This window comes from Oncorhynchus tshawytscha, linkage group LG15 (assembly GCF_018296145.1).
Source record: "Oncorhynchus tshawytscha isolate Ot180627B linkage group LG15, Otsh_v2.0, whole genome shotgun sequence".
Classification (NCBI taxonomy): domain Eukaryota; kingdom Metazoa; phylum Chordata; class Actinopteri; order Salmoniformes; family Salmonidae; genus Oncorhynchus; species Oncorhynchus tshawytscha.
In genome coordinates, this window is record NC_056443.1 from 10,986,153 (window position 1) to 11,003,662 (window position 17,510).

A 17,510-nucleotide genomic window follows, 5' to 3' on the forward strand; every position below is an offset into this window, starting at 1 on the left:
AAATTCCTTACACCTGAGGCACCAGCTCTTCTCTTCATATATGTATATTTAACATACTGTGAAAATGCTTTCAAAATAGTCCAGCGTACCAGTGCCGTTGCCTTAGGCCTTGGATTTACGTTCAGAACACAGAGTTGAGATTTGAACCCACAACCCCAGAGCAACACTCAGGCAGGGATTCAATCCGATCACATGATACAGGCATTGCAGCTTTTAAAGGCAATGTTCCCGTGTTCCCATTCACTGTACATGCTGCATGCCGGCTCAATCTCAAGTTATATGCCTATAACCAGCAATCAGATTGAATCCTGGCCTCAATCTGGGTGCCCTATATCCTACAAAGCACATATCCCAGATCCAGCACATCTACCTACCAGCCCTTCTCTCTGTCTGAAGCAGCAGAATGTGATGGAAGTCTATAGTCCAGTGTTGATTGGTAACCATCTCTCAGATTCTTTCTTCACTTCTCAGAATTACTGCTAGAGGGCAAATGCTGGGACGTGAGGCTGCCTAATACTGTCAGCTGATCATGAAGAAACAAGAAAAAAACACGAGACATTCAATACTCTCTGATAATGGTGTTTAATGGCGTCAAAGAAAAGCATGAGATAATTGCAACTAATTCACACAGGTTCTGTATTTGCATTCTGGACAAGATTTAACCATTCTAAAATGAGTTTCCGAAAATATTAAATAGATAAAAAACGTTGAACTTTTCTGCCCTGAGATGAATACCTGGATGTCTGGGTTGAAGTCCATTCTGAATTGGTTGTGAATTCTACACATTACAACATAAATATTTGTATGGTCATGTATGGTTACCAATACCATAAGGAAACATTTCAATTGTTAAAACTCATTCTCTTAAAACAATTTGAAATAATTACAGCGGTCTGAAATACTCTAAGGTCATGTTGTGGGGTTGTCTATAATAATTCCCTTTGTGTTTTTAAATATCCAAATACATTTCCCAGAAGTTATAAGATCAAACAAGTGTATGAAAGGGAATAAGCAAACATATGACAAAGAAAAATACTGGTTTGATCAAGTGTTAACCGGCAATAGTATTACTTGCATTAGAAATTCAGAACAAGGGTAGGATATATAGAAATAAACGCAGCTCAAATTGAAAAATCATTCAAACAAAAATAATGACGATTTCTATCATCCTAATCGAGGTGTAGATTACATCTCAAATTCCAGTGTTCAATTTGGAAACAAGGCTGCATGGGATTTCTGTTAATGCAATGACTGTGCAGCCAATGGCAACGTCTGCTTTAGGTAGAATGCCAGGAGTCACTTGTCGATTTGACAGATCTAACAATTCCACCTCCGTTGTCAAAACAAAAGCTATGGTGATGTCTGCTAAAGCAGATCTGGTTGAATAGATCCATAATATTTGAAATGGTGAGTTTTGTGGCATATGCTTTTTATAAAAGATTTGTCAAATTAATAGACTTTCGTGCCTTAGTTTAATTGGTTTAAATTAAAACCTACTTCCTTCAATTCAAATTCTGTTTCCTGTGGGGTGTGGCCAATTCAAATTGAATTCAATAAAAAAATTCTGAATTGACCCCAACCCTGCTCGACATATCACAAATCTTAATGTAAAAACAAACAGATTACAAGCCAATTCTGAATAGCTGCCAAGCAAAGTAGAGACCGTTATAAAAAAGTGGGGATGCGGCTGGAAGCTTCTCTCTAGCTTTCTCTGGTCGTTTTCGGCAACGGGGTGGGGTGTGTGAACCGGTAATAATGCCAGTCTTGGAGTGCTTCTGGTGGGATTCCAATTAGAATCAGGTGCTCTTGTCGTTGTCCACCTTCAGGTCCTTGGCCACCAGATTGGCCGTTACCGGGTGCATGGCTGCCCGGTGGGCTACGAACACACGCACCGCCTCCTCATGATACTTATCAAAGTTATACACTTCTCTAAAAGAAGGGAGGGAGAACAAGAGGGATTAGGTAGAACACACACACAAAAGGGTCTCTAAATAAGAGAATAGGACTCATCATGTTTTTAAACAAGATGCTGCCGAGAAATAATTTGATCCAGAAAGCACAACAACGCATGGCATCTAATAACAGAGATTGTCTCAGCTAGTGGTGCCGTTGGTTACTTGAATAGTGGCCGTGTGAACTTCATCCTCCCCTGCTCTGTCGCCATCTTCAGTGCCATGGGAACAGCATCCTCCCACTTGGACTTGACACACAGCCGCAGCCACCTGGAAGAAGGGAGCAAACAGTGAGAACCAATGACACACAGACACATACTGCATGATGGGACCCCAGAACAGGAACTCGCCTGAAGCGGATCTCTGCGTTGTTGAAGGAGTTGAGTTGGTACACTTCCTGCATCCTCTTCACATGGCTGAGGGGGAGGGGCTCCTAGGGGGAAAAGATATGGTCATTGGTCCGCTTTGGATTAGAATAGAGCGATCACATGGCTTATGGAAGGTTGCTATGATGACCGGGTGAGTGACAGTGAGGCGTGTCAACCTGTTGCAGGAGCAGAGACAGGAACTCGATGAGCTGGTGGGTGGAGAGAGTCTTCACATCCCACTCACTGAAATTCCCCAGATCCCCCTCTTTGGTCTAGAGGGGGAGAGAGAAATTAACAACACAGTAATACTTGTAAAAAAAAATGCTATGTTCTATCATCCTGAGGTTCTAGAACATACACATTATCAATGCGGAGCATGTACCCTCACCTTCACCCATCTCTTACACAGCGCAATGCAGGCGTCTGCCATGGTGCTGTCATATCTGGGGAGGAGGTGGGGCATCGATTTAACACACACCTCCGATTGACTGGACAGGTAAACAATGACAACCAAAAACAGACCCACAAAATAACAGAAGTGGGGCTCAAAGGTGTAACAGCCAGGTGAGTGATTCTCAAGTGAAATGGTAAGGGAAACCCACTGTGGTTTGACAGGGGGCATCCCAGGGGTGTGCATCCAGGCGTTCCAGTCCACCTTATTCAGGATGTCCACCTGTGATCGGGTAGGGAGCATTAAAGGTGAAACAGAGAGGATTTCAAGAGCCACAGCAAGAGGATTTGATAGCAACTTGGTTAGGTGGAGAGTGGTGGTTACTGTACCTTGTTCTTAAAATAGGTGAAGAGGTAGTGTTTCCACTCCTCAGTAGTGATGCTGCTGTAAGAAAACAGCTGGATGTACGACTTAACAAAACCCATAAACACCTCTGTAAGAGAGACAACCAATTACATGAAGCAAGGGACTTCATTTTTATTACTGAATGAAATGCAATTGTGTGTGTGTGTGTGTGTGTGTGTGTGTGTGTGTGTGTGTGTGTGTGTGTCTCTCACCAGGTCCTCCCATGAGCTCCTCCAGGTGGTAGAGAAGAGCGAAACCCTTCTCGTAGGGGACAGAGGAGAAGGCTTCGTCAAGGTCCACCTCATTCAGGTTGGGAACCAGGTTGGTCAGAGGGTTGTTGGCCCCAAACGTGTTCACCTGGGAGACAGAGGTAACAGATCAGATAAGGTCGGGCATACACAGTTGCGACCGCACACAAACAAACACAGGTACGAATGAACAGCTAAGCGACTTCAGTGAAGTCAGACACATTACTTAAGCCTTGTTCACACTGCAGGCCTCAATGCTCAAATCAGTTTTGTTTTTCCAAATCATTTGTAACTTCCAAACAGGAAGTTACAAGTGACCAAATTTGATTTCTGTGTGTTCAGACAGCAGTCATTAGCTGACATGGTTACGCCAGTTGTCATAGTAAAGAAGGGTGTGTGCACAGTGGTGTAGGCTGATTGGTAGTGGTGCTCGTGCTTCCTATCAACTCAGACGTTATGTAGCGAGCTAAGGTGACAAAGCCTGCCATGGACGTTTCCCAGTTGCTTTGAATGACCAAAATCATGACCTAACTTTCAAAACAAGGCCTTTTTGGTTAGCCACAGCAGTCAACTAGCTAGCTAGGTGGCTGTTTATCTCAAATCTAGCACATTCACTAATGTTGGTAAACAATTAACAAAAAAAAAGCTATTTAGCTAGCCATACATGTTCTTGTCAAACTGTCAGCATAGTTAAAGCTAGTGATACAAGCATAAGGACAAGATATGCCAATGCATAAAAACCACATTGAGTGGCTAGTGAAAATTTTATTCCCAATTTGACCGTTTAAAAACAAGTCGCATGGCCAGGAATCAGATGTATAACTGACTTCAAACCACCTACGAAAGATGGTTTGAAATGTGACTCAAAATATCAAATTCCATGTGCTTCTTGGGTGTTCAAACCTCAGGGAAAATAACAGATTATATATTTTTAAAGGATTTGAGTCAGTTCAAACTGCCAATGTGAACAAGGCTTAAAAGTGTACTCCTGTATGTACCAGTGTTACAGTGTACTCGTGCATGTGTGTGTGTGTTCGCTCACCGATTCCTGCAGCTCCTTCCAGCCGCCCATGGCCTTGAACTGTCTGAACTGTTCACTCTCCATAGACCTGCCAATCATTCTCTCAAGGTACACTGTGTGACCCTCATTCAGCCTGGAGAAGGAAGGGGCACAGACACTAATTATGAACTCATTAACCCCGGAAAGCGATCTTCCTTTTCCATCTCTCACTCCCATTTGTCTGATACTCAGTTATGGCTAATTTGACATATCATTCCCATTCCTTCAAGCGAGAAAAAAAACATTGACAGAATGTTTTTCTCTGTGTCGTACCAGAAGTGCTCCCAGGTCTTGTTGGTCACCAGGTTGCCAGTCCAGCTGTGAGAGATCTCATGGGCTATGACCTGGAGAGAGAAACAGGAGGAGGACACAGGTTAACACACCCGTACACAGATATAAAACACATACGTGAGAAGACACGGACAGCTGTGAACTTACATTGGACAAGGATCTGTCTCCAGCCTAGAAGATAAACATAGGATGAAAGGAATGTTACAACAACAACAAAAAAAAATACACAGACAGGGGGATTTGGCATTGTGATGTGTGTGTAAGGTCTCTCACCAGCAGCGTGGGGGTGGCATAGGTAAGGCAGGGGTTCTCCATGCCTCCATATGGGAAGGAGGGGGGCAGGACCAGGATGTCATACTGGCCCCACACATACGGCCCCGCAAGGCCCTCAGCGGTCTTCAACATGGTCTCTGTCTGAGAGGGACATACACACCTTTTGGCAAGGCTGACATTTCAATATTAAAAACTCTGCTGATGTAGGATGAGACAAATGACATACGTACCACACGGATACAGTAAATACTGCTAAACTCACCTCCGAGAACTCATATGCTGCCTTGTCCACAAACTCCTTCTCTGACCAAACACGAGACCTGGGCCCAATCTCTCTAGTAAACAACAAACATTTATTACTAATATTTCACTGATCATTTATTCATTTAAAATAATTTGTAGGAAAACTGGGCAATAGTTATATGTATGGGTGGGCGTGTGTGTACCTGCTCTCCAGAGCTCCTACCACGATGGCAATGAGGTAAGAGGGCATGGGCACCTGGGAGGTGTCAAAGGTCAACAAACACAGCAGTCAGACACACACAGCCATGTACCTGCTCCAGTCACTGACAATGTACAGAACCAGTTAAAAGTTTGGACACACCTACTGTACTCATTCAAGGGTTTTTCTTTATTTGTACTATTTTCTACATTGTAGAATAATAGTGAAGGCATCAAAACTATAAAAGAACAAATATCGAATCATGAGGTAAAGAAATCAAAATATATTTTATATTTGAGATTCTTCAAAGTAGCCACCCTTTGTGCAAAGCTGTCATCAAGGCACTCTTGTTATTCTCCCAACCAGCTTCATGAGGAATGGTTTTCCAACGGTCTTGAAGGAGTTCCCACATGTTGAGCATATATTGGCTGCTTTTCCTTCACTCTGCAGTTAAACTCATCCCAAACCCTCTCAATTGGGTTGAGGTCGGTGATTGTGGAGGCCAGGTCATCTGATGCAGCACTCCATCACTCTCCTTGGTCAAATAGTCCTTACACAGTCTGGAGGTGTGTTTTGGGTCATTGTCCCACTAAGCTCAAACCAGATGGGATGGCGTATCGCTGCAGAATGCTGTGGGAGCCATGCTGGTTAAGTGTGCCTTAAATTCTAAATAACTCACTGACAGTGTCACCAGCAAAGCACTCCCACACCATCACACCTCCTCCTCCATGCTTCACGGTGGGAAAAACACATGCGTAGATCATCCGTTCACCTACTCTGCATCTCACAAAGACACAGCGGTTGGAACCAACTATCTAAAATTTGTCCTCATCAGACCAAAGGACTGATTTCCACTGGTCTAATGTCCATTGCTCGTGTTTCTTGACCCAAGCAATTCTCTTCTCATTTGTGTCCTTTAGTAGTGATTTCTTTGCTGCAATTCAACCATGAAGGCCTGATTCACATTTTCTCCTCTGAACAGTTGATGTTGAGATGTGTCTGTTACTTGAACTCTGAAGGATTTATTTGGGCTGCAACTTCTGAGGCTGGTAACTCTAATGAACTTATCCTCTACAGCAGATGTATTTCTGGGTCTTACTTTCCAGTGGCAGTCCTCATGAGAGCCAGTTTCATCTTAGTGCTTGATGGTTTTTGTGACTGTACTTCAAAGTTCTTGAACTTTTCCGGATTGACTGACCTTCATGTCTTAAAGTAATGATGGACTGTCGTTTCTCTTTACTTATTTGAGCTGTTCTTGCCATAATATGGACTTGGTATTTTACCAAATAGGGCTATCTTCTGTATACCACCCCAACCTTGTCACAACACAACCGATTGGCTCAAAAGCATTAAAAAGGAAAGAAATTCTACAAATGAACTTTTAACAAGACACACCTGTTAATTGAAATGCATTCCAAGTTACTACCTCATGAAGGTGGTTGAGAGAATGCCAAGAGTGTGCAAAGCTGTCATCAAGGCAAAGAGGTGGCTACTTTGAAGAATCTCAAATATATCTTGATGTGTTTAGCACTTTTTTGGTTACTACATGATTCCATATGTGTTATTTCATAGTTTTGACGTCTTCATTATTATTCTACAATGTAGAAAACAGTCAAAATAAAGAAAAACCCTCCAAACTTTTGACTGGTACTGCATTTCATTCAGATTGCAGGCGTTCCTTTTGTTATCTGGCCGTTTCATCTAAACATTCCTTGTAATTAACTCGTTATTGCTTTATCAGCAGCTACTTTGGCAGCGCTGTACCTTGAACAGTCAAGCCAAAAAGCAAGACTGACTTACTGTATTAAGCTATGGATGAAAATGGATGGAGAAATGGATAGAAACAGTGATCGAGAATAGAAACACTGACTGGTTGTCTGAAGCGGTAGATGGCCCGGCTGCTGTCCTGGGGATCAGGCTCCTCTCCGTCCCGTACAGCGCTCATCACAGCCACCAGCTCCTTGGGGACAGACACCTGGGCATAGTAGGTGTGTTTCATGGCGGGAGTATCCTGGCAGGGTACCATGCTCCTGCAATGGGTGGCCTGGAGGGGTTTGAGGTGGTTATTAGCACATTATCACATCAACCACCTAATCTGGATTTATCTCCAAGAGGGGACGGATATAAGTAATGTAAGTAAACAAAGTAATATTGTGTGCAATAATATAGAGGGCTGTTCATATCAATATCAGCGACAGAGGAGACAATGATCAAGGTCCTCATTAAACTTATCAGTGCAGCAACGGGACACTGCACCTTTTGACATACAGGTGATACACACAAAAAAAGAGGGAGAAGAGGAGGGGGATATAACGAAGAAAGAAAGCAGGGGCAAAAGCAACCTCACCTGGCACAGGTTACAATCAAATGATTCAATCGTTCTTCTGCTAAGAACTTCAAAGAGCAGAACAGGTTTCTGTGCGTGATTACAACACCAGTTGTTGGATGTTGCAGAAGATGGGGTTGGGAAAGTGTTCCCTTGTGATGTCTTTTGAGACAGTCTTACAACTACTTTCACAGTTAAAATGACCGTTGAGCAAGACTGGCATCCAACCCAAAATAATAATAATAAGAGCTTCTAGTCACGGAAGTGGTTTCTGTGCGTGACTACAGTTACACTGGGCAGATATTGTGAAAATGTTGCATTTTGATTGCCAGTCTTGCAACTACTTTTACCATAGAAGTACTGTTTGTGGTGCAGTCTTTTGTTGAATTAGAACGAGCCCAACCCAAAAATAAGACTTTATGTTTGTGCATGTCCATAAACTCAGTGTATGTGTGTGTGTTACCTGGCACTGGCTGAAGAGGTAGGGGTGTTTCTTCCCAGCAGTCTGTTCAGGAGTGAGCCACTGCAGCGCAGAAGCATTAGGAGCAGTCTCATAAGTCACCTCCACGATCACATGCTGACCCCTGAGAAACAAACACACACACTAAATATTACCTCTAAGCCAGTATCCATCAGTTCCATCTCTGAGGGTTGAGTTACCTGGGGTGGAATCAGTGATGTGCAGTGCTCTGAAAGTTACAGATAGAAATGGAATGAATAGAGAAGACACTATTCCCCACTCTATATGACAAAATCATATCTGTTCTACACAATTAATTTATTTCTGAATGTTCTGTAACATTACATCTTCCTGAACAGGCCCCTAAGGTGTGAGAGTGAGACAGAGGGGGTGGTTATGTCGGGGTAGGTTCCTTGTCAATCATTGGCTTATTGGTGAAATCAGCAGTCAGACAATATCTTCTTTAAGTAAATCAATCAAACCTTTATTAATGCAATTGCAGGCAGAAGTTAACAAGAGAAACAGAGCATGTATGTCTCAGAGTAAGTTCTGCAACCAAGCAAAGGGCGCAGCTGATTATAATATATACCTATGATCGCTCCCTGGTGGTGTGATCATCTACATCAATGTATGTGTGCAGCAATAAGCTGAAGTTACCTTATAAGGTAACCTAGTATAGTAGCTTCTCTAAATTCTAAGTATCATCTGCATTTTCCACTGTCACACGAGATCAAAAAGTGTCAAAACCAGACAGTGTTAACTTCTCAGCTCTTTACCTAGTTCCGGTCTGACTTACACCCAGCCTGCAGGCACGCTCTGGCAACAGCTATGGTGTAACCGCAAAGACTAATATAGATAGCTTGTGAAAAGTATAGTGGCAGAGATTAAGACACATAGCAACAGTATAATAGTGAGCATATGATTCTTAAGGTCCCCTTAATCAATAATGGGAAGGGGCTTTGGGACCCTTCCCCTACAGTTACCTGGAGAGGTCAAATGGCAGTGTGATCTCCAGAGGGGTTCCCATGAAGCTGTGCTTGGGTCCCAGAGTGAACTTTGCTGCCTGTCCATTGGCTGTTACCTTGGAGACCTTCAGGTCCTTCGTGTCAAGGGTCTGATGGTAGGAAGGAGAGAGAGAGAGATTAAAGAAAAGGGGAAGTGGGGCAATACATTTGGTTAACCAACTGTGTCAACAACTACAAGAACCACAACCTTCAACTTCCCCCAGATTGTGACTGTAAAACAGCTGTCACCATAAGAAATACACATTTCTATCTCAACCTGGCCCTGAGAGGCCGACTACATTTTCTACGCCTGCTGTGAGACAGTCTGAACTCCGATCTAAAGTTCACGCGGCTGGTATCACACGCCAGCTCGACCTGTCAAAGTCGTGCTGTCACTGAGCAGAACAGTGTCATAAAGTACATATGGCTAGCTACATATCATTCCTGAATGTGACCCACTAATGATCAGATTTGCAATGACTGAGATTCAAATCAGAGCTTGTCTTGCAGCGTGATACATTGTGTCTGATAAGCTCAACCAATTGCTTTGTAGCAGTGTACTTAAACAGGTGAAACGAAACAAGGGGGTGGGTATAATATGTTGTACGTTCCAACAGGAATCTGTTCCAAAAACTTCGTAAACAACAAGGTTGCACACAAAGTTGTATAGCGGCAGAATATGATGCCGGGTAGGGAGTGGGCTGTTTCATTAACTTTATTTCTGAAAAATGTCTGTCCTCACTCTGGTAGCCTATGGACAAACATTAAGAATAAGATACGTGGGGACGTTGACCCATTTAATCTGGACATGTCCTAAATTACATGTTTACTGGGCTCTCATTTTTTATTACTTATCTAGAGCCTTTGATAGAGTTCTAGCCCCAGACCCATTGACCGCTCTGTTTGGTACAGTTGATGGGAATAACCACGAAGGGAAAGCTGTCTCTCTTTGTAATCTATTCGCCAAAAGGCTCATATTGCAATTTTGGAAACTGGAAACTGTACCTACCTTTGAAATGTGGTTACGGGATTTAGGGAATGTAATACATATGGAAAAGATTCGATACAATACCTCCAATAGAAGTTCAATGTTTTACAAAATATGGCTGCCGATATTGGATAAATGGTCTAGTCCCGCTTCATAACTGGGTTACCTATCTGCTGCTACTCTGTGCTGTACTCCACTCAATATTTATTTTTGGCTTAACTACACTGCTTGTAATGACTATATGCTGTCTTCTTATACATGTACCACCTAATAGGATTTTGTTTTATTTTGTGTATGTGTGAGTTAAGTTTTGTCCTCTAAATTGGCCATCCCATTCAACAGTACAATGAATGTCATTGTTAGTATTGCTGTCTTTTTTATTTGATTTTTTATTGTAAAGTAATAAACATATTATAAAAAAAATAAAAAAAAGAGAGAATAAGCTACGTGGTGAGTTGATGCCTATTCGGCAGCTAGTTAGCGAGGTGAATTCATCATGCTACTTTGTATGCGTTGTTTGAAGGCAACCTTGTACTTTAATAAGTTTTTGGAACAGATCCCTGTTGGAACGTTCCACAAATTATACCCACCCGAAACAATGTGTACTGAAACAAGGCTTTTTCCCACGTCAAATTCATTAGCAACACAAAGGCATTTGCTAGCAAGAATTAATTAATTTGGCTAGCTAAAATTAGTTTACTGACATTAACTTGCTGGCTATCCAGATTGAGAAATTAGATAAATACTGTACCAAAGACGTGAAATGATCCACTAAAACCTCCACGGTGAGTGCGACCTTAGCTTTGAGGACATGGCTGTCAAAATCCACATGGAAGGTGAGATTCAGGTGCTTGGTAACGCACGAGGAAAATGAGGAAAATGAGCAGGGGTCTATAGCTGAAGTCATGTTCGGTCCAGAGTCATGAGAGAGCGCAAAACACTTGCATTAGCTATGAATTTACAACCCAGCTCACCGCACGTCCATGTGACAGCGCCCTGCTGCATGCATTGTGGGAGTTGTCGTTTACTCTGGAGCTGAACGTGAGTTTCTTTCAAAAAAGTATAATCAAACCAGTACATTTACCAGAATGAGCTTTCCGTCCCCTTTCAACGATCTATTTATTTGCATTAGTAAACACTTCGGGGAAACATTTTAATCATGTTGATTTCGAAGCCGTCTTTCAATAGCACTTAATTTTTGCAGAACAACTATCTACTGTAACTATAGGACAGGGGGATTCAGCTGTCATTTCAACCCTTCTCACTGTGGAGAGGCGACGCGTCTTGTTTTCACGTCACGAAGTAAATAGCGGACAGGGCAGCACAATCATTCGGGGCAATGGGGAAATGGACATCTGATTCGTGATTGACTCGTTGGACAGCTCCGAATCTCGTCTTGTTGAGTCAGAGAATACAGAATCGAGTTTGCCATGGGCCCGGTTCTCTTCGTGGCTGGAGTTTGTCTGCGTCGTTACCTTCGACCTCGGTCAAGCCAGAGGTATTTATCGGCTGCGATGTACTTTACTGCAGTGTAGCATCCCTAAAATGTGTTGTTGACACCCAAATCTAGCTAGCTAGCTAGCTAGCGTGCCAATGATGTTAATGTGTACAGAGTCTGGTTTGCTTGCAGAAAGAAATCATGATCCACATCAACCTCATGCGTGTCATAATCTGGCCAGCCGGCGCATGTGTGGAATAGTGACATCATGACATATTTGCATTTTCTCCTCTTTTCCAGCTGGTGTACCCCACACCATGTGAAACTAACTGAGAAGGAGGTATGACATTAATTTATGCTCATAATTTTTGTGATATACCCCATACATAACAAGCTAGTTGCCTGTCAATGAATAAATCATTTTGTAAGACCCTGATTGTGCTTCCTCTCCTTTAAACTCCAGAAAACTAGCGTTTGCTACCTGTCATTCCCTGGCTCTTACTCAGGTTAGTGTATTAGATGACACATTCTGTCATCACAAAATACATTACAGTCAGAGTCAGAGGCCTAACCCCCAAATCGATCCAGGGCCCTATGCACTTGTGGAGATCTGACATGATTTGATGGCTTTTAACAATATGGTGAAACTTCCACCTATCCTATCAGAAGTTGGAACTATTACCATATTGCAGAGTTCCCCAACTGGCGGCCCGCGAGCCACATTTTGTCCACGGGTGATTTTATTTGGCCCCCAAAGTTTTCTGAGCAAAACAAAAATAGTAAAAAAATAATAATAATAATGAAGTTTTATTGCTGGACACAAAAGACTGGAAAAAAACTAGCAAATCAGCTCCAAGTGATTTTAATTTTGAAAATATGTTCCAAAGTATTCCCAGGCATAGTAGAGAGAGAGAGAGATACATGTGAGAGTATACAAATGTAAGTAAAGTTGGAAATTATGTTTTATTCAAATATTACATACGTTTGGGCTTCTTGCAGGCAATTTGCAGTCTACAAATGATTTGTAATTATGTTCTGGCCCTCTGACCAGCTGCTCAAGAAAAGATCGGCCCGCGGCTGAATTTAGTTGATGATCTTTGCAAAATTGCTTGCACCTGTCAAATCCACTCAGATCTCCACAAGTGTATAGGGCGTAGGGTCTAGGGGTCGATTTGGGATTGGGTCTAGGGGTCGATTTGGGATTGGGCCAAAAATCTATATCAGTCACGTGACCTGTGTGATGTTTCCCAGGATGCCTTGGGGACACCCAGTTCAGCTTCAGATTGCATCAGTCTGTGGGCCGCAGGGGCTCCGGGTTTGTAGAGGAGAATGCCTACAGCAGAGATGCACCTGTCACACTACTGGTGAACCCTCTGTCTGGCCCAATCCCAAATCATATTTATGAAGATCTGATTGGATTTGACAGGTGTAAGCAATAGGGTAATAGTTGCCCTCTGATAGGCTAGGTGAAAGTTTCACTATATTGCTTATATCAACCAAGTCCTCTCACATCTCCACAAGTGCATAGGGTGTAGGGTTTAGTCTTAGCGGTCGATTTGTGATTGGGCGTCTCATCGGTCCTTTGCTGTGGTCTGACTGAACAACTGGTCCAGGGTCAGTTTGGTTGCTTACTTTTTAGGGTTATGGTTGGTTCTTTGGTAGGGACCGCTAATCTGAAATCAGTGACTGGAGTGGAATATTCATGTCAGCCACCACTAAACTTCTGTCATTGCAATAACTTATCTAACCTCTCCCCCTTTCCCTTTCTCACTTAGCGAGCGCTGGCCCATTTCTATGGCTGTCTACTTCAGACAAGTCGAGGACGCCGCCGTCAAAAGAGCCTACTTTCAGAAGGTGAGAAGCTTATGTTGCAGATCTGCCTAGTAATCAGAACCACAATGTATTCACATTTGGTTTTCTTTCATTCTCTCTCCTGCCTTTCTCTTTCACTCTCTCGCTAGTCTCTTGTACTGGTGTCCAGACTACCGTGTACCCACCTCTTTCAGTCCTTGCTGCAGATCATAGCTCCAGAGTATTTTGAGAAGTTGGAACCTTGCCTTGAAGCAGGTGGGGCGATATATAACCTCTTGTCTTATTTCTAATTCATCTCCCATTATTGTTAACTAGGGCTCTAAGGTACAGTCTGGACTCTACTTCCCTAACATCTTTCTCACTCTCCCACCATGCAGTGTGCAACGAGATTGACCAATGGCAATCTCCGGTGCCAGGGCTGACACTCAACCTACCTGTGATGGGCGTGGTCATGCAGGTCAGGATCCCATCCAAAAACGACAAACCAGGGGGGAGCCCGGTGAAACAAGCCCAAAGCTCCAAAAGGAGCTTTTTATGTAATGGGCCAAGTACCCATGAAAATACGACTTCTCCATGATGTTAGTAAAGTTGATGTTAGTTGATGGGTATCGCTAGAGGACTTCATCTAAAAAGTATGTTTCTGTTATTACCAGGATCTTCTACCAGCCCCTATGATGCTATCGACCATACATGAGCTTGACCTCTTAAAGTGAATATCTAAACATATACTGTACATAGTTATGTATCTGTGTAAATTACATGGCTTGAACTTAGCTGTATTTTCAGTTTAATTTGAGGATGCATTGTATTAGTGAAAGCAGCATCGTATATGAACTGACCTTTGCCCTCTGATCTATCCAGGTGTTTCCAGTCCTTCCTGATCCACCTGCAGATCCTCTGGGAGATCATGCTGATCGGGGAGCCCTCTCCCACTGTCTCCTCGGAAACCGTGCTGGCCCTAGCGAGGTAAACAGAAAATTCATGAAATATGGCATTTAGCGTCACGTGTATGTACCGTAACTCGGTGAGTTTGTAAAATAAAATTTGTCTTTCTCCCATCCTACAGCTCGATTGCTCCACTGCAGTATTGCTGTGATTACAGGCCCTACTTCACCATACACGACACTGAGTTTAAGGAGTATACCACTACGACACAGGCACCGTGAGTAGGGCTTACTCTAAACACTGTGTTTATACTCTGTCATACCCAAGGGGAAACTCAACTCACCCTGCTCCCTTTCTCTCGCCTCTCCAGTCCCTATGTGATTCTGGGGGTCACTAATCCCTTCTTCATAAAGACCTTCCAGTCCTGGCCCCACATTATACACCTTGGAGAACTCAAGATGTCAGGTGACCTGCCTGTGAAGGTGAAGAAACTAGCCAAGCTGAAAACACTGGACACTAAGTCAGGTAAAACATCTGGAGTTATGGAACCAACATGGTTTGAGAGTGAGTTGGTGTGTAAAACATGTTCTCCCAACCTGTAGGTATCTACACAGCACATAAAATGTTCCTTCAAAAAGAGAAGTCTCTCATCAAAAGACTCCTTAAAGGGATCATCTGAGGTGCAGAGTGCCATCTTGAGGAGACATCTGTTAGAACTCACCCAGAGCTTCATCATCCCACTGAGGGGACTGCCTTCCCTACCACACATCCATCCCACCCCTATATAGACTGTCTGTCCTGCTGTGTGTCTCACCTGTCTCCCCCAGTAACGCTACCTGGCCAGCCTGATGCCTCTGCTAGAGGTCTGTGACTCCTTGGAAGGTGGTTGCCATTGGTAGCAAACCTGTTTCTATGGTATGTTGATACTATGTTTGAATACGGTAATACGTGTGTGTTTCAGATCCGTTTCCTTCAGTCAGGAGGAGTTCATGGGGACTGTGGAGCACGCTGGACCTCGGCTCACCTCTGTGCACAAAGGGGATTAGGTGGGTATGTCCACCTGCCACCTCATCTGTCATTTCTAACTATTGTATCTAGTTGTGGCACATTTTTCAAACAAATCATCCATAATGCATTGCACTTTGATGTATGGCCTAGTAGGAAATTCTTCAGGTCCCCCAACTTCGATGGCTGGTATCGCCTGCGACACGGAGATGGCCCAGAAACCAGAATGTCTCCACCTAGAGGTCGTCTGTGATGCTGTGAGTTGATCCCCACAGCCTTGTTCACTCACACCTAAAGACATTAGTTTAACTTGACTTACAGAGCATCATGTAACCAATAAACTCAACCACACGACTCCACTGACTTTAATTCAGTTAGGAGTCCTTTCCCTACCCATAAGAGTTGGTTCGTTTTAATGTTTTGTTAATGATCTACTCACCCCGGACCTGCTGGGTTGGACCAAAGGCAAGTCAGAGGTGGAGATCGTGGACCTGGTCTAGAAGCTGAGAGGGAAACTGATCAGTAAAACCCATCAATATGTCCATTACACACACCTCAACCATTTGTAACATGCTATATTTAGTGTAAGAAATGAATTCTGTGCCACAAACCATTGCGTACTATAGTCTGTCTGTCCCCCAATCCAGATGAAGGCTGGAAAGCAGCAGCTCCCAGTGAAGGAAGGGGTGCTGGAGAACCTAGAGGGATACCCCCAGACTATCATCAACTCTGTACCATAGGACATGCTGACTGTACTACACAGATACTGACACACTGCTGAATAGATACAGAAACTGATGCTGAAGTGTTTTTTTGTCTTTTAAAAACAACCTGAATTTAAAGTATTGCCATCAGCCAAAACACTACACCCTCTGAGTAATATCATGTGCAAACTAGAAGTTTAGGTGATATTAGAAACATGGCTATGGTTCATCATGACAATAATATTAGATCAAGGGGAATAGAGAGTAGTTGAAATGTAGACTTTATGAGATTATGCCTTCACTAAGTATCCTGATTGTTACTAATGGGATTGAAGCATATACCTGTGGAGAGGGACATGTTTGAGTATTTAACATCCATAGTTGTCAGTGTAAAATATAACTATCATATGAGCCTACTTTTTTTATTTTGATGAGTTTAAAACTCCTGTCATTAAACCCATAAAAGGGGTGAATTACATTTAAGTAACTACATTGAGGCTTTCATCAATCTCAGTATTTTCTATTGATCAAGCTCAAATAAATCACACTACATTGAAACACTGCTAAATATCCAGGTTACAAAATCTTAAGATTCCAGATTTTAGTTTAGGGTTGTATGTGGACACCCCTTCAAATTAGTGGCTTCGGCTATTTCGGCTACACCCTTTGCTGACAGTTTTTTTTATTTTTTTAAATCGAGCAAACAGCAATGCAATGTCCATAGACAAACATTGGTAGTAAAATGGCCCGTATTGAAGAGCTCAGTGACTTTCAATGTGGCCCCATCATAGGATGCCACCTTTTCAACAAGTCAGTTTGTCAAATTTGTGGAAACGTCTAGGTGCAACAACAGCTCAGCCGTGAAGTAGTAGGCCACACAAGCTCACAGAACGGGACCCCCGAGTGCTGAAGCGTGTAGAAATTGTCTGTCCTCGGTTGCAACACTCACTACCGAGTTCCAAACTGCATCTGGAAGCAACGTCAGCACAATAACTGTTAGTCGGGAGCTTCTTGAAATGGGTTTCCATGGCTGAGCAGCCACACACAAGCCTAAGATCACCATGCGCAATGCCAAGCGTCGGCTGGAGTGGTGTAAAGCTCGCCTCCATTGGATTGGAGTGATGAATCACGCTCCACCATCTGGCAGATGAATCTGGTTTTGCCGGATACCAGGAGAACCCGACATTCCCCAATGCACTGCCAACTGTAAAGTTTGGTGGAGGAATAATGGTCTGGGGCTGTTTTTCATGGTTCGGGCTAGGCCCCTTAGTTAGGGAAATCTTAATGCTTACGATTCTGTGCTTCCAACTTTGTAGCACCAGTTTGGGGAAGGCCCTTTCCTGTTTCGGAATGGCGAGGTCCATACAAAAATGGTTTGTCAGGATTGGTGTAGAATAACCTAACTGTCCTGCACAGAGCCCTGACCTCACTCATGCTCTTGTGGCTGAATGGAAGCAA

General features: G+C 43.2%; 2 protein-coding genes across 2 annotated transcripts; one reads left to right on the forward strand and one right to left on the reverse strand.

The window, feature by feature from the left end:
• Positions 1–563: 563 nt before the first annotated feature.
• On the reverse strand, positions 564–11,841 carry LOC112214391 (leukotriene A-4 hydrolase). The gene is made up of 18 exons (XM_024373079.2): positions 10,960–11,841; positions 9,200–9,330; positions 8,220–8,340; positions 7,301–7,474; positions 5,435–5,487; positions 5,251–5,323; positions 4,989–5,129; positions 4,863–4,886; positions 4,698–4,768; positions 4,407–4,518; positions 3,329–3,473; positions 3,101–3,204; positions 2,923–2,993; positions 2,709–2,763; positions 2,497–2,592; positions 2,303–2,385; positions 2,118–2,222; positions 564–1,929 (listed from the first exon to the last, which is right to left on the reverse strand). The coding sequence occupies exons 1-18, from the start codon at positions 11,113–11,115 to the stop codon at positions 1,797–1,799; spliced, it is 1,848 nt and encodes a 615-aa protein (XP_024228847.1). The 5' UTR covers positions 11,116–11,841; the 3' UTR covers positions 564–1,796.
• A 1,003-nt stretch (positions 11,842–12,844) lies between these two features.
• On the forward strand, positions 12,845–16,544 carry LOC112214392 (protein DENND6B-like). The gene is made up of 11 exons (XM_024373080.2): positions 12,845–13,260; positions 13,422–13,500; positions 13,608–13,713; positions 13,836–13,915; positions 14,112–14,167; positions 14,320–14,424; positions 14,525–14,620; positions 14,714–14,868; positions 15,305–15,389; positions 15,505–15,605; positions 15,996–16,544. Exons 2-10 carry the CDS (start codon positions 13,441–13,443, stop codon positions 15,599–15,601), a joined length of 840 nt encoding a protein of 279 aa, XP_024228848.1. The 5' UTR covers positions 12,845–13,260; positions 13,422–13,440; the 3' UTR covers positions 15,602–15,605; positions 15,996–16,544.
• Positions 16,545–17,510: the final 966 nt, after the last annotated feature.

Bases quoted from the DNA above. Each gene is read 5' to 3' on its own strand.
- LOC112214392 (XM_024373080.2), top strand. From the start codon at position 13,441: ATGGCTGTCTACTTCAGACAAGTCGAGGACGCCGCCGTCAAAAGAGCC. The intron at 14,425-14,524 runs GTAAACAGAAAA...CCCATCCTACAG, and splicing joins ACCGTGCTGGCCCTAGCGAG to CTCGATTGCTCCACTGCAGT. The intron at 14,621-14,713 runs GTGAGTAGGGCT...TCGCCTCTCCAG, and splicing joins ACCACTACGACACAGGCACC to TCCCTATGTGATTCTGGGGG.
- LOC112214391 (XM_024373079.2), bottom strand. From the start codon at position 11,115: ATGACTTCAGCTATAGACCCCTGCTCATTTTCCTCATTTTCCTCGTGC. The intron at 3,474-4,406 runs GTGAGCGAACAC...TCTGTCTCCCAG, and splicing joins GGAAGGAGCTGCAGGAATCG to GTGAACACGTTTGGGGCCAA. The intron at 2,386-2,496 runs GTTGACACGCCT...TTTTCCCCCTAG, and splicing joins TGTCTCTGCTCCTGCAACAG to GAGCCCCTCCCCCTCAGCCA.